Below are 13,259 nucleotides of genomic sequence, written 5' to 3' on the forward strand. Positions count from 1 at the left end.
AACTCACCATGACCACCACTAATAAGCTGAGCCTCTCATGTATTATTTCTTAACCTCACACAGTATCTCATCAAAGTCCATTGTGAATGATAATAGTTCCTCAATCCTCACACTATTTGAAAAATCTTCCCAACATTTCCCCCCCTCGATAATCACCAAACCTACGTGTGAAAGAGCAACATATCATGATCCGATGATCCCATACATCACAACCTGCCGTGATTGGGAGTCCCATAGGGTAGCGCACAAATGGCCAGCATCATCTGGGTTAGGGTTTAGCCTGGGTAGGCCGTCATTGTAAATAAGAATTTGTTCTTAACTGACTTGCCTAGTTAAATAAAGGTTAAATAAATAAAAAATAAATATATTCAGTGGAAACGTCATAAAATACCTGAACACTTAACCCCAAAACAGCTCTATCCCGAGCTCACTTGTGCAGGAAACTGAGGGTTCCAAATAACTTTTTGGATACAATGTTGCAAGTTTGCTAGTGACATCTTTGGTCCTGACCTAGAGCCCTGTGACCCAGTTGATTGATTTGATACAATGTTGCACTTAACTTGATAGTTCAAGTCAAGACAGATAGAAAGGGAGTCAGACAGGCAGAGTATAGAGATGGAAACTATTGAAAGAACCTGAATATATCTGGATATTTTCTACTTTTTTACTTGTCAGCTTCATGTTGGCTATTTTTACTTAGTTGACAATGGAAGTTATAGGCATTTGCTCATTTCTTTAGCCGCCAATGGATCACGGTGTATCAGTGTGTCCATATGGACACATTGGCAGGTGCTCTCGCATTAGTTGAATTTGACCTTTTAGATTTGTATCATTTATCACAAAAATGCTCATATGAAAATCATAATTGGCATGCAGATCGGTAGAAATGGTAGGATACATTGTAAGCTTCCCCAAACTTTAAACTCAAGTGCCGTTTGACAATCAAATGAAAACATAATGACTGGTTGTGTTCATGCCATATTAAAAGGTAATATCAAATCAAATGTATTTACTCTTACATCAGCTGATATCTCAAAGTGCTGTACAGAAACCCAGCCTAAAACCCCAAACAGCAAGCAATGCAGGTGTAGAAGCACGGTGGCTAGGAAAAACTCCCTAGAAAGGCCAGAACCTAGGAAGAAACCTAGAGAGGAACCAGGCTATGAGGGGTGGCCAGTCCTCTTCTGGCTGTGCCGGGTGGAGATTATAACAGAACATGGCCAAGATGTTCAAATGTTCATAGATGACCAGCAGGGTCAAATAATAATAATCACAGTAGTTGTCGAGGGTGCAACAGGTCAGCACCTCAGGAGTAAATATCAGTTGGCTTTTCACAGCCAATCATTCAGAGTATCTCTACCGCTCCTGCTGTCTCTAGAGAGTTGAAAACAGCAGGTCTGGAACAGGTAGCACGTCCGGTGAACAGGTCAGGGTTCCATAGCCGCAGGCAGAACAGTTGAAACTGGAGCAGCAGCATGGCCAGGTGGACTGGGGACAGCAAGGAGTCATCAGGCCAGGTAGTCCTGAGGCATGGTCCCAGGGCTCAAATCCTCCGAATACATTTTTACAGTTAAATGACATGTCTTTACTATAAAACCTATAAAAAAATGCATTCACATAAGAGGTCCAGTGAAAGAAATGTGCCCCCTGTGGAAATCAAATGCCTGTCCAACTGATTTGTTTTGGCGCCAACCCTGACCCCAACAGGTGTAAGATATCTTGACTTGCCCATTGAATGAACATGGTTTACACAGCTTTTTCAGTTCAGAGAGTGAGTGTTGACATTCAAGAGATTTTTGACTCCATAAAGCAAAGCGATTGAGCTATCATTAACATAGGCTACAGTTTACAGCTGTTCAGGTGAGGTCTATGAAGGGGAGTCAACAAGTCCAAATGGGAGGGTACAATGTGGCGATTGAGATGTAGCCCATTATGTTTACTGATCTTGCCGCCCATGCTTAAGCAGGCGCAGTTATTTATTGGATAAAGAAAACGAAAAATACATCTCATGACAAGTAGTTTGTCCATTAGAGGACAAAAATCCTGCAATACCCTGGAAAAGACATAGAATTGCGGACCCCGAGCAATGTCGTTAGAATGTATAGCGGTTGCCATCCAAAATCACTACTAGAATCCCTCCGGCAGCGCATCAAGCTCTGAAACCTCACCGAAGTGATACAGCCAAGGCTCTTCAATTTCAATGTCAATGAAGAAATTAAATATGAAAAACGTACCTTGACTCATTCCTATAGCCTGCTGTCCTGCTGTCCACGCAATGCAAAAGTTGTCTGATGAGACTCTCCAAGACAAAAAATACAATAAGATCTTCCAATGCTTTCAGATGGGAAATATGTACAAAGCTAAAACATATATATATAATATATATATATCAATGACTTCCGAACACTGCTGAGAAATTGGCAGACGATCGAGCTACAAGTGTAACATTCTAACAGGCTATTTGCCTTCCCTTTTATTCTAACTGAAACGACAGTTTCACAATTTTACCTAAAGGCTGTCTCTCCATTTTTTTCTTCGAATCCCCCAAAAAACAAAGTGTTCTTAGATAACGGACATGTCCATGTTCATCGAAGAATTTCCTTGTTATGAGTGAGAGAAGATGTAAAGGTAGAGCCGGGCAGAGATACTGTATGAGTGACTGACTCTGCTGAGTTTCACGTAGTCATACAGGTTAGTTCACCACAGGGGGGCTGTGAGAGCAGGGCCGGCCCTAGCATTTGGGGGGCCCTAAGCGAGATTTGGTTTGGGGGGCCCACACCTCATGGCAAAACGTTTTTGTGGCCATCCCTCTAAGTTTAGTTTTAGTTTTAGTTTCAAAGTTAATTTCCTGCAATTCTAAACATTTTGCCATGTGGTGTACCGAAAATGTTGTCGTTTTTATTTTTTATTTTATTTATTTTTTTCTCCCCTTTTCTCCCCAATTTTCGTGGTATCCAATCGCTAGTAATTACTATCTTGTCTCATCGCTACAACTCCCGTACGGGCTCGGGAGAGACGAAGGTCGAAAGTCATGCGTCCTCCGAAGCACAACCCAACCAAGCTGCACTGCTTCTTAACACAGCGCGCCTCCAACCCGGAAGCCAGCCGCACCAATGTGTCGGAGGAAACACCGTGCACCCGCCCCCCTCGGTTAGCGCGCACTGCGCCCGGCCCGCCACAGGAGTCGCTGGAGCGCGATGAGACAAGGATATCCCTACCGGCCAAACCCTCCCTAACCCGGACGACGCTAAGCCAATTGTGCGTCGCCCCACGGACCTCCCGGTCGCGGCCGGCTGCGACAGAGCCTGGGCGCGATTGTTGTCGTTTTAAAGATAGTTTTCTGCAATTATTTTTTTTTTTACAATGTTATAATCCATGTCATGGAATTCTACTCATTTTGACATTACAAGAGAAAAACGGCTGATGCACAGCCAAATTTCGAAATTGCACCTGGTGTATTCTACTATTCTTAACTTGAGACCCGACTGAGTTCCTAAAGAAAAACGTTCAGGGCCCTAAGCAACCTGTCGCTTATGCCTGAAGCCGTCCCTGCAGGAGACTCACAGTGTACTGCCAATTAAAGGATATGAGTAATTTACTGCCACCATATTGTTCATATGATGTAATAGACATAAAATAGTGCCCATGGGCCAGTTGTTATTTATTATATTTATATTAGTAATTAAAAAATCTATATAATTAACTTTTTGTAATTGTATTATGTAGACCCACCCTATGAACAGGTAAGCATACGCTTCTGGTTTTAAAAAGAGTTCATAATTCTTATAGTCATAAGCTTAAATGTTCAATGTATGACTCACCTGTGAGCGATCTCTCTAATGTTCAGACAATTTCTATTATTTTCTCAGCAATAGGTCCCAAAGAGTGCAATTAACACAGGCCACATAATACTAGACATTTAGCAATATCCTGGAGCCAACTAATGTAATAATATATCATAATGAGATTCAAATACTCATAATGGGACAGTGGAGAACTGAACATGTTAGACTGATGTGAACTGGTATTAGAAGGGACAATATCTTACTAGGCTAATAGGCTATATTCATACAATTGTCACAAATAAATTAAAATGTTAAAAACTTTGCTCTGTTACAAATGTATCCTGTTTTTATTGAAATTAAAGGAATACCCACCAGTTTACATTGTTGACTTCATGAGGGGCGGTCATACAGACAGTCCTTGCCATACTGTACACTTTAGGATTGATAGCCATGCACCACCTCCTTCAAGTGATACACAAGCTGCATGGACTACAGCCCAGATTTTGACATAGTGCAAATTTTCCTCTGATATGGCACATTGAATTTCAGCTAAATAAGGCCCTTATTAAGGAGAACCCATTCATTGATTTAAATCTAAATACTGTAGTGAACGGCGAGAAAGGGAAGCGAACAATACTCAACACATTTCCCCAAAATCAGGTTATCAAACAGCAAATCATGTTGAGTGACTCTTCTAACTACTTGCTAAAGTGGATTTCAGGCTTGAACTTGAGAGTATGGCTTGTCCTCTGTGTGTCAGTAAACGACCACTTATACCCACTGCTTTATACAGAGCTAAGGAAATAGTCTGCAGTTAGATTTCAGCCCCTAGCACCTAAAACGTGACTTGAGCTGTGAAGTTTGATGACGGCCTTTGTACTTCTCCAAGGATTTTGCTCTTAAAGTACTCTTTTCATCCTTTTGCTGATCTGCTATGAGGATTTTTTACCTATTCAACATTAATAATTTCCTTGTAGAAAGGAAGATAGATAGATATATGTTTGAGAAGAACAACCAGGAGAGGGTGCTACAGCTCTTTCTTTCAAAATGCCTAAATAGCTAGTTTGATATTTCCCAAATGAAATGTTAGTTTATGACAGTCTCTAACCATTGCCACTGTATCTAACCATTCTGTTGTGTCTTTTCTAAATGTATGCTTATGTTTACCTCTTCTGTTTCCCTTGTTTTATCAGAGTGGCCAGAGACAGGAGATTGGAGATGCAAACCTTGTAGATAGAAGTCTCTGGGCCAGGTTCATATAGCTCAGTGTGGCCTAGCCCAGCCGGCTGGCAGTTTATGCTATTATTCCTTTTAGGTTGTTTGTCATCTGCGTCAAAGATGTTATATTATATTGACAAGATAATCAAGTGCCCGCTCAAAAAATGTAAATACATATCCTCAACGATGGAAGGCAGGCAGTACTTATCAAACAAGATATCATTGGGGTTTGATGATTGGTTTTTAACTGGATAAAGGATTTTCTTTTTGGGCGATCAATACAAGGGAGGTACAACCCAGGGAAGTGGCATTAGTCCTTTAATGTTTTCCATTATGATTGACAATGTATTCTCCCAGGTGACACCTGATATTGGGAGATCATTGTTTGTGGATGACAGGGCACTGTGGAAGAGAGGGAGAAATATTACCCATACAGCTAGGAGAGTTCAAGAAGTGATCAGTGAAGTTAAGCAGTTGTCCCTCGGGTGGGGCTTCAAGTTTTCAGTTGATACAACACAGACTGTGTTTTTTTCTAGAAGGAAGGTTGCGGAGGAAATATACTTGTTGTATGGAAAGAATCTTAAGATGGTGGGAGTGTTTTGGTGTCTGGGGGTCTGGTTTGACACTCAAATGACATGGGTGGAGCATATTAACAGAGTAGTTGTCAAAGGAAATAAAATATTGAATGTGATGCATTGCCTGTCAGGTATGGAGTGGGGGGCAGATAGAATGGCATTGAAAATGCTATATATAGTGCTGTTAAGGTCATCACTGGATTATGGAAGGGTAGCATACGGATCAGCAGCTCAGACATCTTTAGAAAAGCTAGATGTTATCCAGGCCCAAGCCCTAAGAATATGTTGTGGAGCACTCAGGACCTCCCCGGTGGCAGCAATGCAGGTAGAGTTGGGAGAGATGCCGTTAAAGTTAAGAAGACAACAGCTAACCATGACATATTGGGTAAATCTACAAGGACATAAGGTTACACATCCTACAAAAATTGCTGTGAATATGAACAAAATCTGAATAGAATTTTTGGGTGGATAGGCAATGGCAATGCGAGAGAGATGGGGTTGTTTGGGAGGGAGTTTAGCCCCTTGGTTTAGCCCCACCTTTGATGCTCCCTCAGTCAGTGATAGATCCAGGGTTGCTTGAGATGGTAAGAGCTGTTGAGGAAAGAGTAGATTCAGTTGTAAGTGCACATTTAAGAACACAATACTGTGCTTTTTAAAATATATTCACAGAAGGATCTAAAGACCCTAAAACAGGGAGGAGAGGTGCAGCTTTTAGTGTTCCTGAGTTTAAGGTGGCAGTGACAAAAAGAGCAATGGATCATTTATCTGTTTATACAATGGAGTTGCTGGCCACACTCTTGGCCGCAGAGTGGGTGGAGTAGGGGAGGCCAGACAGGGTAGCCATCTGCTCTGACTCCTGTGCAGCAATGAAGAGCTTAAATTAATTTGTGTCACGGAGCAGACAGGATGTATTGTATGAGGTATTTCAGTGCTTATATAGGGTGAGACAGATGGGGGTATATGTGATGTTCCTCTGGATACCAGCTCATGTGGGAATAGAGCAGAATGAGATCAAAACAGTGGTTAAAAACAAATGGCAAGAGTTGTGGAAAAGGGAGGGAATGGGAAGGCACCTGTATAAGATTCAGGAAAAGGTGGGGGCAGGGATGTCTTCAGGCCGAGAGAGAAGGGCGGAAAGTGTAATCACAAGGCTGAAACTGTGACACAGAAGGCTCAATAGTACATTGAAATTGGTGGGGAAACATTGACCTGGGAGGTGTGATCATTGTCAGGAGGAGAAGGAGACAGTGGAACACATTCTATTTCAGTGCCTGAAACATGGGAGGGAAAGTGAGCGATTGTTATTAGATTTGAGGAGTAATGGGGATGAAGAGCCCATATTAAATGAACTGGGGATGTAGTATTTAATTATGTATTTAATTTCCTTAGGGAAACAAGAATATTGCATAGAATTTAGACCTTTCCTGTCGCTGGTCCACACTCCAGTCCAGTTGGTGGCGGTAATGCATCTTAAGTTGGTTGCCAGCCGCCAAATAAAAATAAGAAGAATAAGACAGGATGGCACCTTTTGAAACCCCACTTCTCCTTATATGGTTACTTTCTAAATGCCCACTCCTTTCGAAACCGCCACTTTTCCTGAGAGATTACATATCAGTAGGTGGTAGCATAGAGACCATGGCAAAGTTGAATTGAAAATATCAACCCAGATTTTAGTCAATAACCTATGCCTATTGAAATAAGTCAATCTTGCAAAAAGGCCATTTATAACGGTTTGTTATCTTAACAAATGGTGCATAATAATGGCACAATTGCCAGAAAATAGCCTGTCATACCTTGGTGGTTTGAGCCCTGAAAGCTGTGGTATATCAGACCGTGTACAGTGTACCACAGGATTATTTTTTTTATTTTTTTCATTTAACTTGCAAGTCAGATAAGAACAAATTCTTATTTACAATGACGGCCTACACCGGCCAAACCTGAACGACACTGGGCCAATTGTGTGCCGCCATATGGGACTCCCAATCACAGCCGTTTGTGATACAGACTGGTTTCGAACCAGGGTGTCTGTAGTGAAGCCTTTAGCACTGAGATGCCGTGCCTTAGACCGCTGCGCCCTTCGGGAGCCCAAATTACAAAACATTTATTTTTACTGTTCTAATTATGTTGGTAACCAGTGTATAATAGCAATAAGGCACATCAGAAGTTTATGGTATATTGGCCATATACCACACATCTGGCCTTAATGCTTAATCATAGCAGTCAAAACAAGTTAAATCGACATCCATTGACAGAAAATTATCTGGCGAGTTTAATAAGGGTAATTTATATTTTCTCTTGTGACATACTCTTAATTAAACGGTCAAGAATTATTATTTTGATAGAAAAACTAATTTTGCTTCTTAGTCTTTGTCATAAAAAATTGCGTTGATATTCCTTCTTAATTCGCTTGATACGGTTAGGGTTCCCACAAAGCCATATCTCAATGTTACAGCTCATGTTTACAGAATACATATGGTAGAAAGAGAGACCACTGGTGCTAATTGGCTATCTAGCATGCTCCCTGGGGCCTGTTGCACAAAACTAGGATAAGGGATTAAGCCAGGATATCTTGGTGATCCTGGCTCAATTGATCCGTAATCCGGTTGCACTAAAGATGGATAGGGGGCAGGAGGATATGTTATGGTATAAATTACCATGGAGATTTATTCTGTGGAGCTAGCCTGCTCCAGACCAGGCTAAATTCCAGGATCTATTTAATCTCATCCCTAATGTCAGTCAGCAGTCACCACAAATGGAAACCAATAGTTATTTCACTGCTCACTATACATTGTTATCACATATAACTAGACCCACTGTTATTATTTAAACGTTTGTGATCATTAATTTCAATGATTTTGGATAAAAAATGATTTTTAGATGATGTTGCTATCATTAGATAATTTACAGTTTCCCATAGACTATAAGGCTATATATAAAATGATAGAATATTAGGGCCACAGAGGGGAAAAAAACACAAGTCATAATATTGTAACCAGTTGTTTTAAAGGAGGACAGTTGTTAAAATGACAGATGTGGGGCATTTCGTGAAATTGTACTTCAGTATGGTTTCATAAACAAAGACATGCTGATGTGCCAGAATATTAAGTATCACATTGTCATAAGTATCAACAACAATATGTAGCTTTTCTGCAGAAAGAACCAGCCTCATAAATTTATGACTTTATCCTTTTTCTTCAGTGTGGCCCTAGTACTCTGTCATATAAACAAATACACATTCCATATGAATATAAAAACACAATGTGTAACATTATGTTCCTTTATTGAATAAGGACAAAACAAAGCAGGTAAACCATCAGCTCCTTTCGAAACTGAAGTCACAGTGACTCTACAAGATGGAAAGCACAGAATCCAAGCATATTATACAAAATGATACATACACATTCAAAGGTCTGTATATAACACACCCTGCATGTCTGCACACTAAAATAAATGCAGGACAAATCCATACACATCAACTGAACAGACAAATGAATGGATGCAGTAGCCTCCCTGCAGCCTTGTATTACACACAGTATACCGCACAAACATCATAAGAGGCCAAATTCGTCAAAAAACGAACCCAAAAAAACCCAAATTCCTCTGCCACCGCAGGACATATTTAACCAAAATTGAAAGCACACATACTAACTAAAATAATTCAACACATATTGGTCCCTCAGCAGCCGACCACTGTCGTCATCAGGGAAGATTGCCGGATTGTCCCAGTCCATGGCTGGTGGCACTCTGGGGGCCCTCTCCTTCCTCAGGCAGGCCACATTGTGGAGGACAGCACAAGCCACAGTAATATCACATGCCCTAACAGGGCTGACCCTTAATTTGTGAAGGCAGTGAAAGCGTGCCTTCAGGAGGCCAAAGGTCATTTCAACTCTGGCCCTGGTCCTGGCATGGGCATGGTTGTAGGCCTGCTGTGCTTCCTGGGGGTCTGTGAAAGGTGTCAGGAGAAAAGGCTGGCAGCCATACCCCCTGTCTCCCAGCAACACACCAGAGAATTCACCTGTCAACACAAAATCTCATCATTACTACCTCATAAACACAGTGATATTCTTGACACAGCCATGATGGTTATAAATAGGGGTTGTGTGGCTTACCTTGTGATAGGCACTGATAGATTTCAGAGGCCCGAAAGATTCTGGAGTCATGGACTGAGCCAGGCCATTTTGCCACAACATTGCTGATCACACAGTCAGCATTGCAGACCATCTGAAATCATAAGATGAGGAATATTACACCAATCAATGCACATCACTGGCAATGCAGAGTGTTCGTCAATGGACAATATCAAAAAGTTATGTTCACCTGAACATTAATGCTGTGAAAGGATTTCCTATTCACAAAATCGGCCTCATGGGCACCTGAGGGGGCTTTTATCCTTATGTGTGTGCAGTCCACTGCACCAATGACATTGGGGAAACCTGTCACACAAAGTAATGAGTATCCTACTATGTGTTAACAGTTGTCCTGTAATTTGTAGATCCTCTTACCTGCAATCCTATAGAACTCCTCTTTGATGTCACAGAGTCTTCTGTGGCCAGGGAAGGAGATGAAGACATCTGCTAATGCTTTGATAGCCAGACACACACTCCTTATTGTGCGGCAAATTGTGGCCTTGTTCAGCTGTTCTGCATCCCCCACTGAGTACAGGAAGGCTCCACTAGCAAAAAAGCGCAAGGCCACACAAACCATTTGCTCCACACTCAGTGCATGGCTCCGTGCAGTGCAGTGCTTAATCCTGGGACCCAGTAGTCTGCATAGATACCTGATGCCATCTGCAGAAAACCTGTATCTTTCATATAGATGGTCATCAGGGAAGGCCAGTGGGTCCAACCGGTCCCTGAAGACCCTTTCTCGCCTGAAGGCTCTCCTCAGCACAAGTGCTTCTTCATCCACCACATCTCGCACGAATGGGCATGCCATTGTCAGAGCAGAAAGGAACACACAATTTTGGGCCTTCATATAGGCTAGTGGCCACACCTGGTGCTGGGGGGGTGGGCAAAAGAGGGCGATGCCTTATAACGATGACTTGGTTGTACTGATTGCTGGGAAAATAAAAAAAACCTTAGAAAGATGCCACCGTCCTGTGTGCTCACAATAAGAGCTCATATGTCATGGCTCACTTGACTTTACGAGAATATACCAAATTTTTATTTTGAGCTGTGTCATCTTCTTGGAGCTGGGGGAGGAAATAAAAATAATGATTAATACATTTGTGTTACAGTTAGCATACAGTGTACATTGAAGGCATATCTCACCTCCCTCTCAAGTTTTTTTATTTCAAGGTCCAGTTTCCTAATTGTCCTCTTTTTTATTTCGGACTCCAGTGCAAGATTTTCCATCTTTTTCTTCTTGTACTGAATGTCTATGTCTGCCAGTTCTATTTGGCGCCGGAGGTGGTTGCCATACAACTTTCTGATAGCTTGTGAGCTCTGTGAACACAATACAATTAGCGCAGCTGGAATTTGGCAGGATGTGGTGTCCTTTTATTAATACGCACTATGTTGCCAGGCTGGTTTTCCCACTGTATAGCATCTGGGTCCTGTAAAAGAAATTAGATTTTTTGATTTTGATGAGGACTCCTCACCATTGTAGAGTAAATAGTACTTTCACAGTCTTAACATGATACCTCATGCCTTCTGGAATCCAGAGAGATGGTCTCCTCCTCATCATCGTCTCCATCATGTGCTGTTGCTGCTGCACTGGGGCCTTCACCCTATCACATTTAATCGGATTCATATTGAAGCTAGTAGACAAGACATGCCAGGCCTACAGTATGCCTTTGATGGAGTACTCACTGGATCAGCATCGTCTGGTGCTTGTGCTGGTGGCTCTAACAGGAACACAGTGCTGCCAGACACTGCAAGGCAATAGGTAAACCAAAGTCAGACAGTCCAAATTGATTCAATATGAATGTGGTTGTATCCCATGTAGAGATGGAAGGACATACCTTGAATGAAGCGGGTGGCATCTTGGGAGGAACCTATGCTCGTCTCTTTCCCCCCAGGGATCCCCTCTAAGACGGGCCTGCCTTTATTTAGCTCCAAGGCCATGTCCTCTGCTGGGGTAAGGTCAGCCTTTGGTGACCCACCACCCGTGCCTTGTCTGTGGGTATTCTTTTTCACTGCTAAAACAGTACAGACAATGTGTGAGCAGGCACCTTCTGGGTACAATATATGCTTGTGCTTTGTTAAATATTAGTCAGGGACCATACCATTCTGCAGAATGTTCTTGTATTTGATTTTGACCTGCTGCCATGTCCGTTTTGGCCCGTTCATGTTTAATCTACACACACACACACACACACACATTTAATGGAGTCACACTGCAAAAAATTACTTGGTATTTTTGTCTTGTTTTCAGTAAAAATATCAAAAAATGTATCATAGCTTTATACAGTGTGATGGAGTTACTTTACACAATTTCACTCATATCTGCAGTGCATTTCAATTAAAAATTTAACCGTTTCATAATTACAGTACAACTGCATTTTTGGAGATGTGAATTAAATATTTGAATTGTAATTGTGATGTTTCAGCGGAGCGGTGAGTGTGTAATTGTGCACTACTTACGCATTCAGGCGGTCTGCAATACTTTGCCACGCTTTTTCTCTTTGCTTTATCACTGTGGCGGTGTTGCCTTTCTTCTTAATTATATCTTTTACCTCCTCGTATGCCTCCATGAGGATTTGTGCTTCCGACGGGGAAAAGTACGCGGCTCTAGTTGCCATGGTAAATCAGTTAATCTGTGATCTGTGGCGGGGTCTATTTGAGTGAGCCGTGAGCGCGCACCTATCCAGGATTGGTTTCACCTGGCTTAATGAATCCGTGTCTGCTCATCCTGGCTTGGTCTTTGTGCAACCAATTAAGCCTGGACGCACATGTTTTGGCTTCATTGAGCTCAGCTGAGTCATTTATCCCGGATGTCTTAATTCTACTTTTGTGCAACAGGCCCCAGGTGTCAGAGTTTCCGAGTTATCTCAAATGCACAAAAGCCAGAGGCGTAGTTGTCATAAATCCTCAAAGTTCCATAAGGGGTCAAAAATGGCAGCCATCTTGGTCATCCAAAACCAGTCTAATTGGAATGAATAACAGTAGAGGCATAGGTGCTGCATTTCCGTCTTTTACAGGAAAATAAATGGCATGTAATATCAGAAAATGTGTAGTGGAATTATCGTCAACCTAAAATGTTGACTATTGACTATTCTGTATAAATAAGCTCTAAATATATGTAAACAGAACATAAAAGTCTCAGATTGTGTTTTCTTGGAAAGCTGTGAGTGCTATTACATGACACAATATCAATACTTATTTTCGCCAATGCTTCCAAATCAAATCAAATTTTATTGGTCACATACACATGGTTAGCAGATGTTATTGCGAATGTAGCGAAATGCTTGTGCTTCTAGTTCCGACAGTGCAGTAATATCTAACAAGTAATCTAACAATTCCACAACAACTACCTAATACACACACATCTAAGTAAAGGGCTGGAATAAGAATATATACATATAAATATATGGATGAGTGTTAAGTTTGCTGGACCATTCGGGAAACTGTTGAGCGTGAAAAACCCAGCAGCATTGCAATTCTTGACACACTCAAACCAAAACTGTACTACCATACCCTGTTCAAAGGAACTTGCCCATTCACGCTCTGAATGGCACACA

General features: G+C 41.7%; 1 protein-coding gene across 3 annotated transcripts; it reads right to left on the minus strand.

Annotated features, from left to right (window-relative positions):
• Positions 1–8,820: 8,820 nt before the first annotated feature.
• On the minus strand, positions 8,821–12,544 carry LOC139541184 (putative nuclease HARBI1). Of its 3 annotated transcripts, none has more exons than XM_071345546.1 (10): positions 12,163–12,544; positions 11,805–11,875; positions 11,541–11,717; positions 11,389–11,450; positions 11,220–11,306; positions 11,091–11,132; positions 10,849–11,022; positions 10,081–10,769; positions 9,688–9,799; positions 8,821–9,593 (listed from the first exon to the last, which is right to left on the minus strand). In XM_071345546.1, exons 1-8 carry the CDS (start codon positions 12,318–12,320, stop codon positions 10,710–10,712), a joined length of 831 nt encoding a protein of 276 aa, XP_071201647.1. In that variant the 5' UTR covers positions 12,321–12,544; the 3' UTR covers positions 8,821–9,593; positions 9,688–9,799; positions 10,081–10,709. The 3 variants fall into 3 exon arrangements, with proteins under 3 accessions (XP_071201647.1, XP_071201649.1, XP_071201646.1); XM_071345548.1 differs by having other exon boundaries at positions 9,688–10,011; XM_071345545.1 differs by lacking the exons at positions 10,849–11,022; positions 11,091–11,132; positions 11,220–11,306; ... (2 more) ...; positions 11,805–11,875; positions 12,163–12,544 and adding an exon at positions 9,896–10,011 and having other exon boundaries at positions 10,081–10,708.
• Positions 12,545–13,259: the final 715 nt, after the last annotated feature.

The sequence above is a fragment of the Salvelinus alpinus genome, chromosome 16 (assembly GCF_045679555.1).
Source record: "Salvelinus alpinus chromosome 16, SLU_Salpinus.1, whole genome shotgun sequence".
Lineage (NCBI taxonomy): Eukaryota > Metazoa > Chordata > Actinopteri > Salmoniformes > Salmonidae > Salvelinus > Salvelinus alpinus.

Bases quoted from the DNA above. Each gene is read 5' to 3' on its own strand.
- LOC139541184 (XM_071345545.1), bottom strand. From the start codon at position 10,552: ATGAAGGCCCAAAATTGTGTGTTCCTTTCTGCTCTGACAATGGCATGC. The intron at 10,012-10,080 runs GTAAGAGGATCT...TTTGTGTGACAG, and splicing joins GGAGTTCTATAGGATTGCAG to GTTTCCCCAATGTCATTGGT. The intron at 9,594-9,687 runs GTAAGCCACACA...TTGTGTTGACAG, and splicing joins CTATCAGTGCCTATCACAAG to GTGAATTCTCTGGTGTGTTG.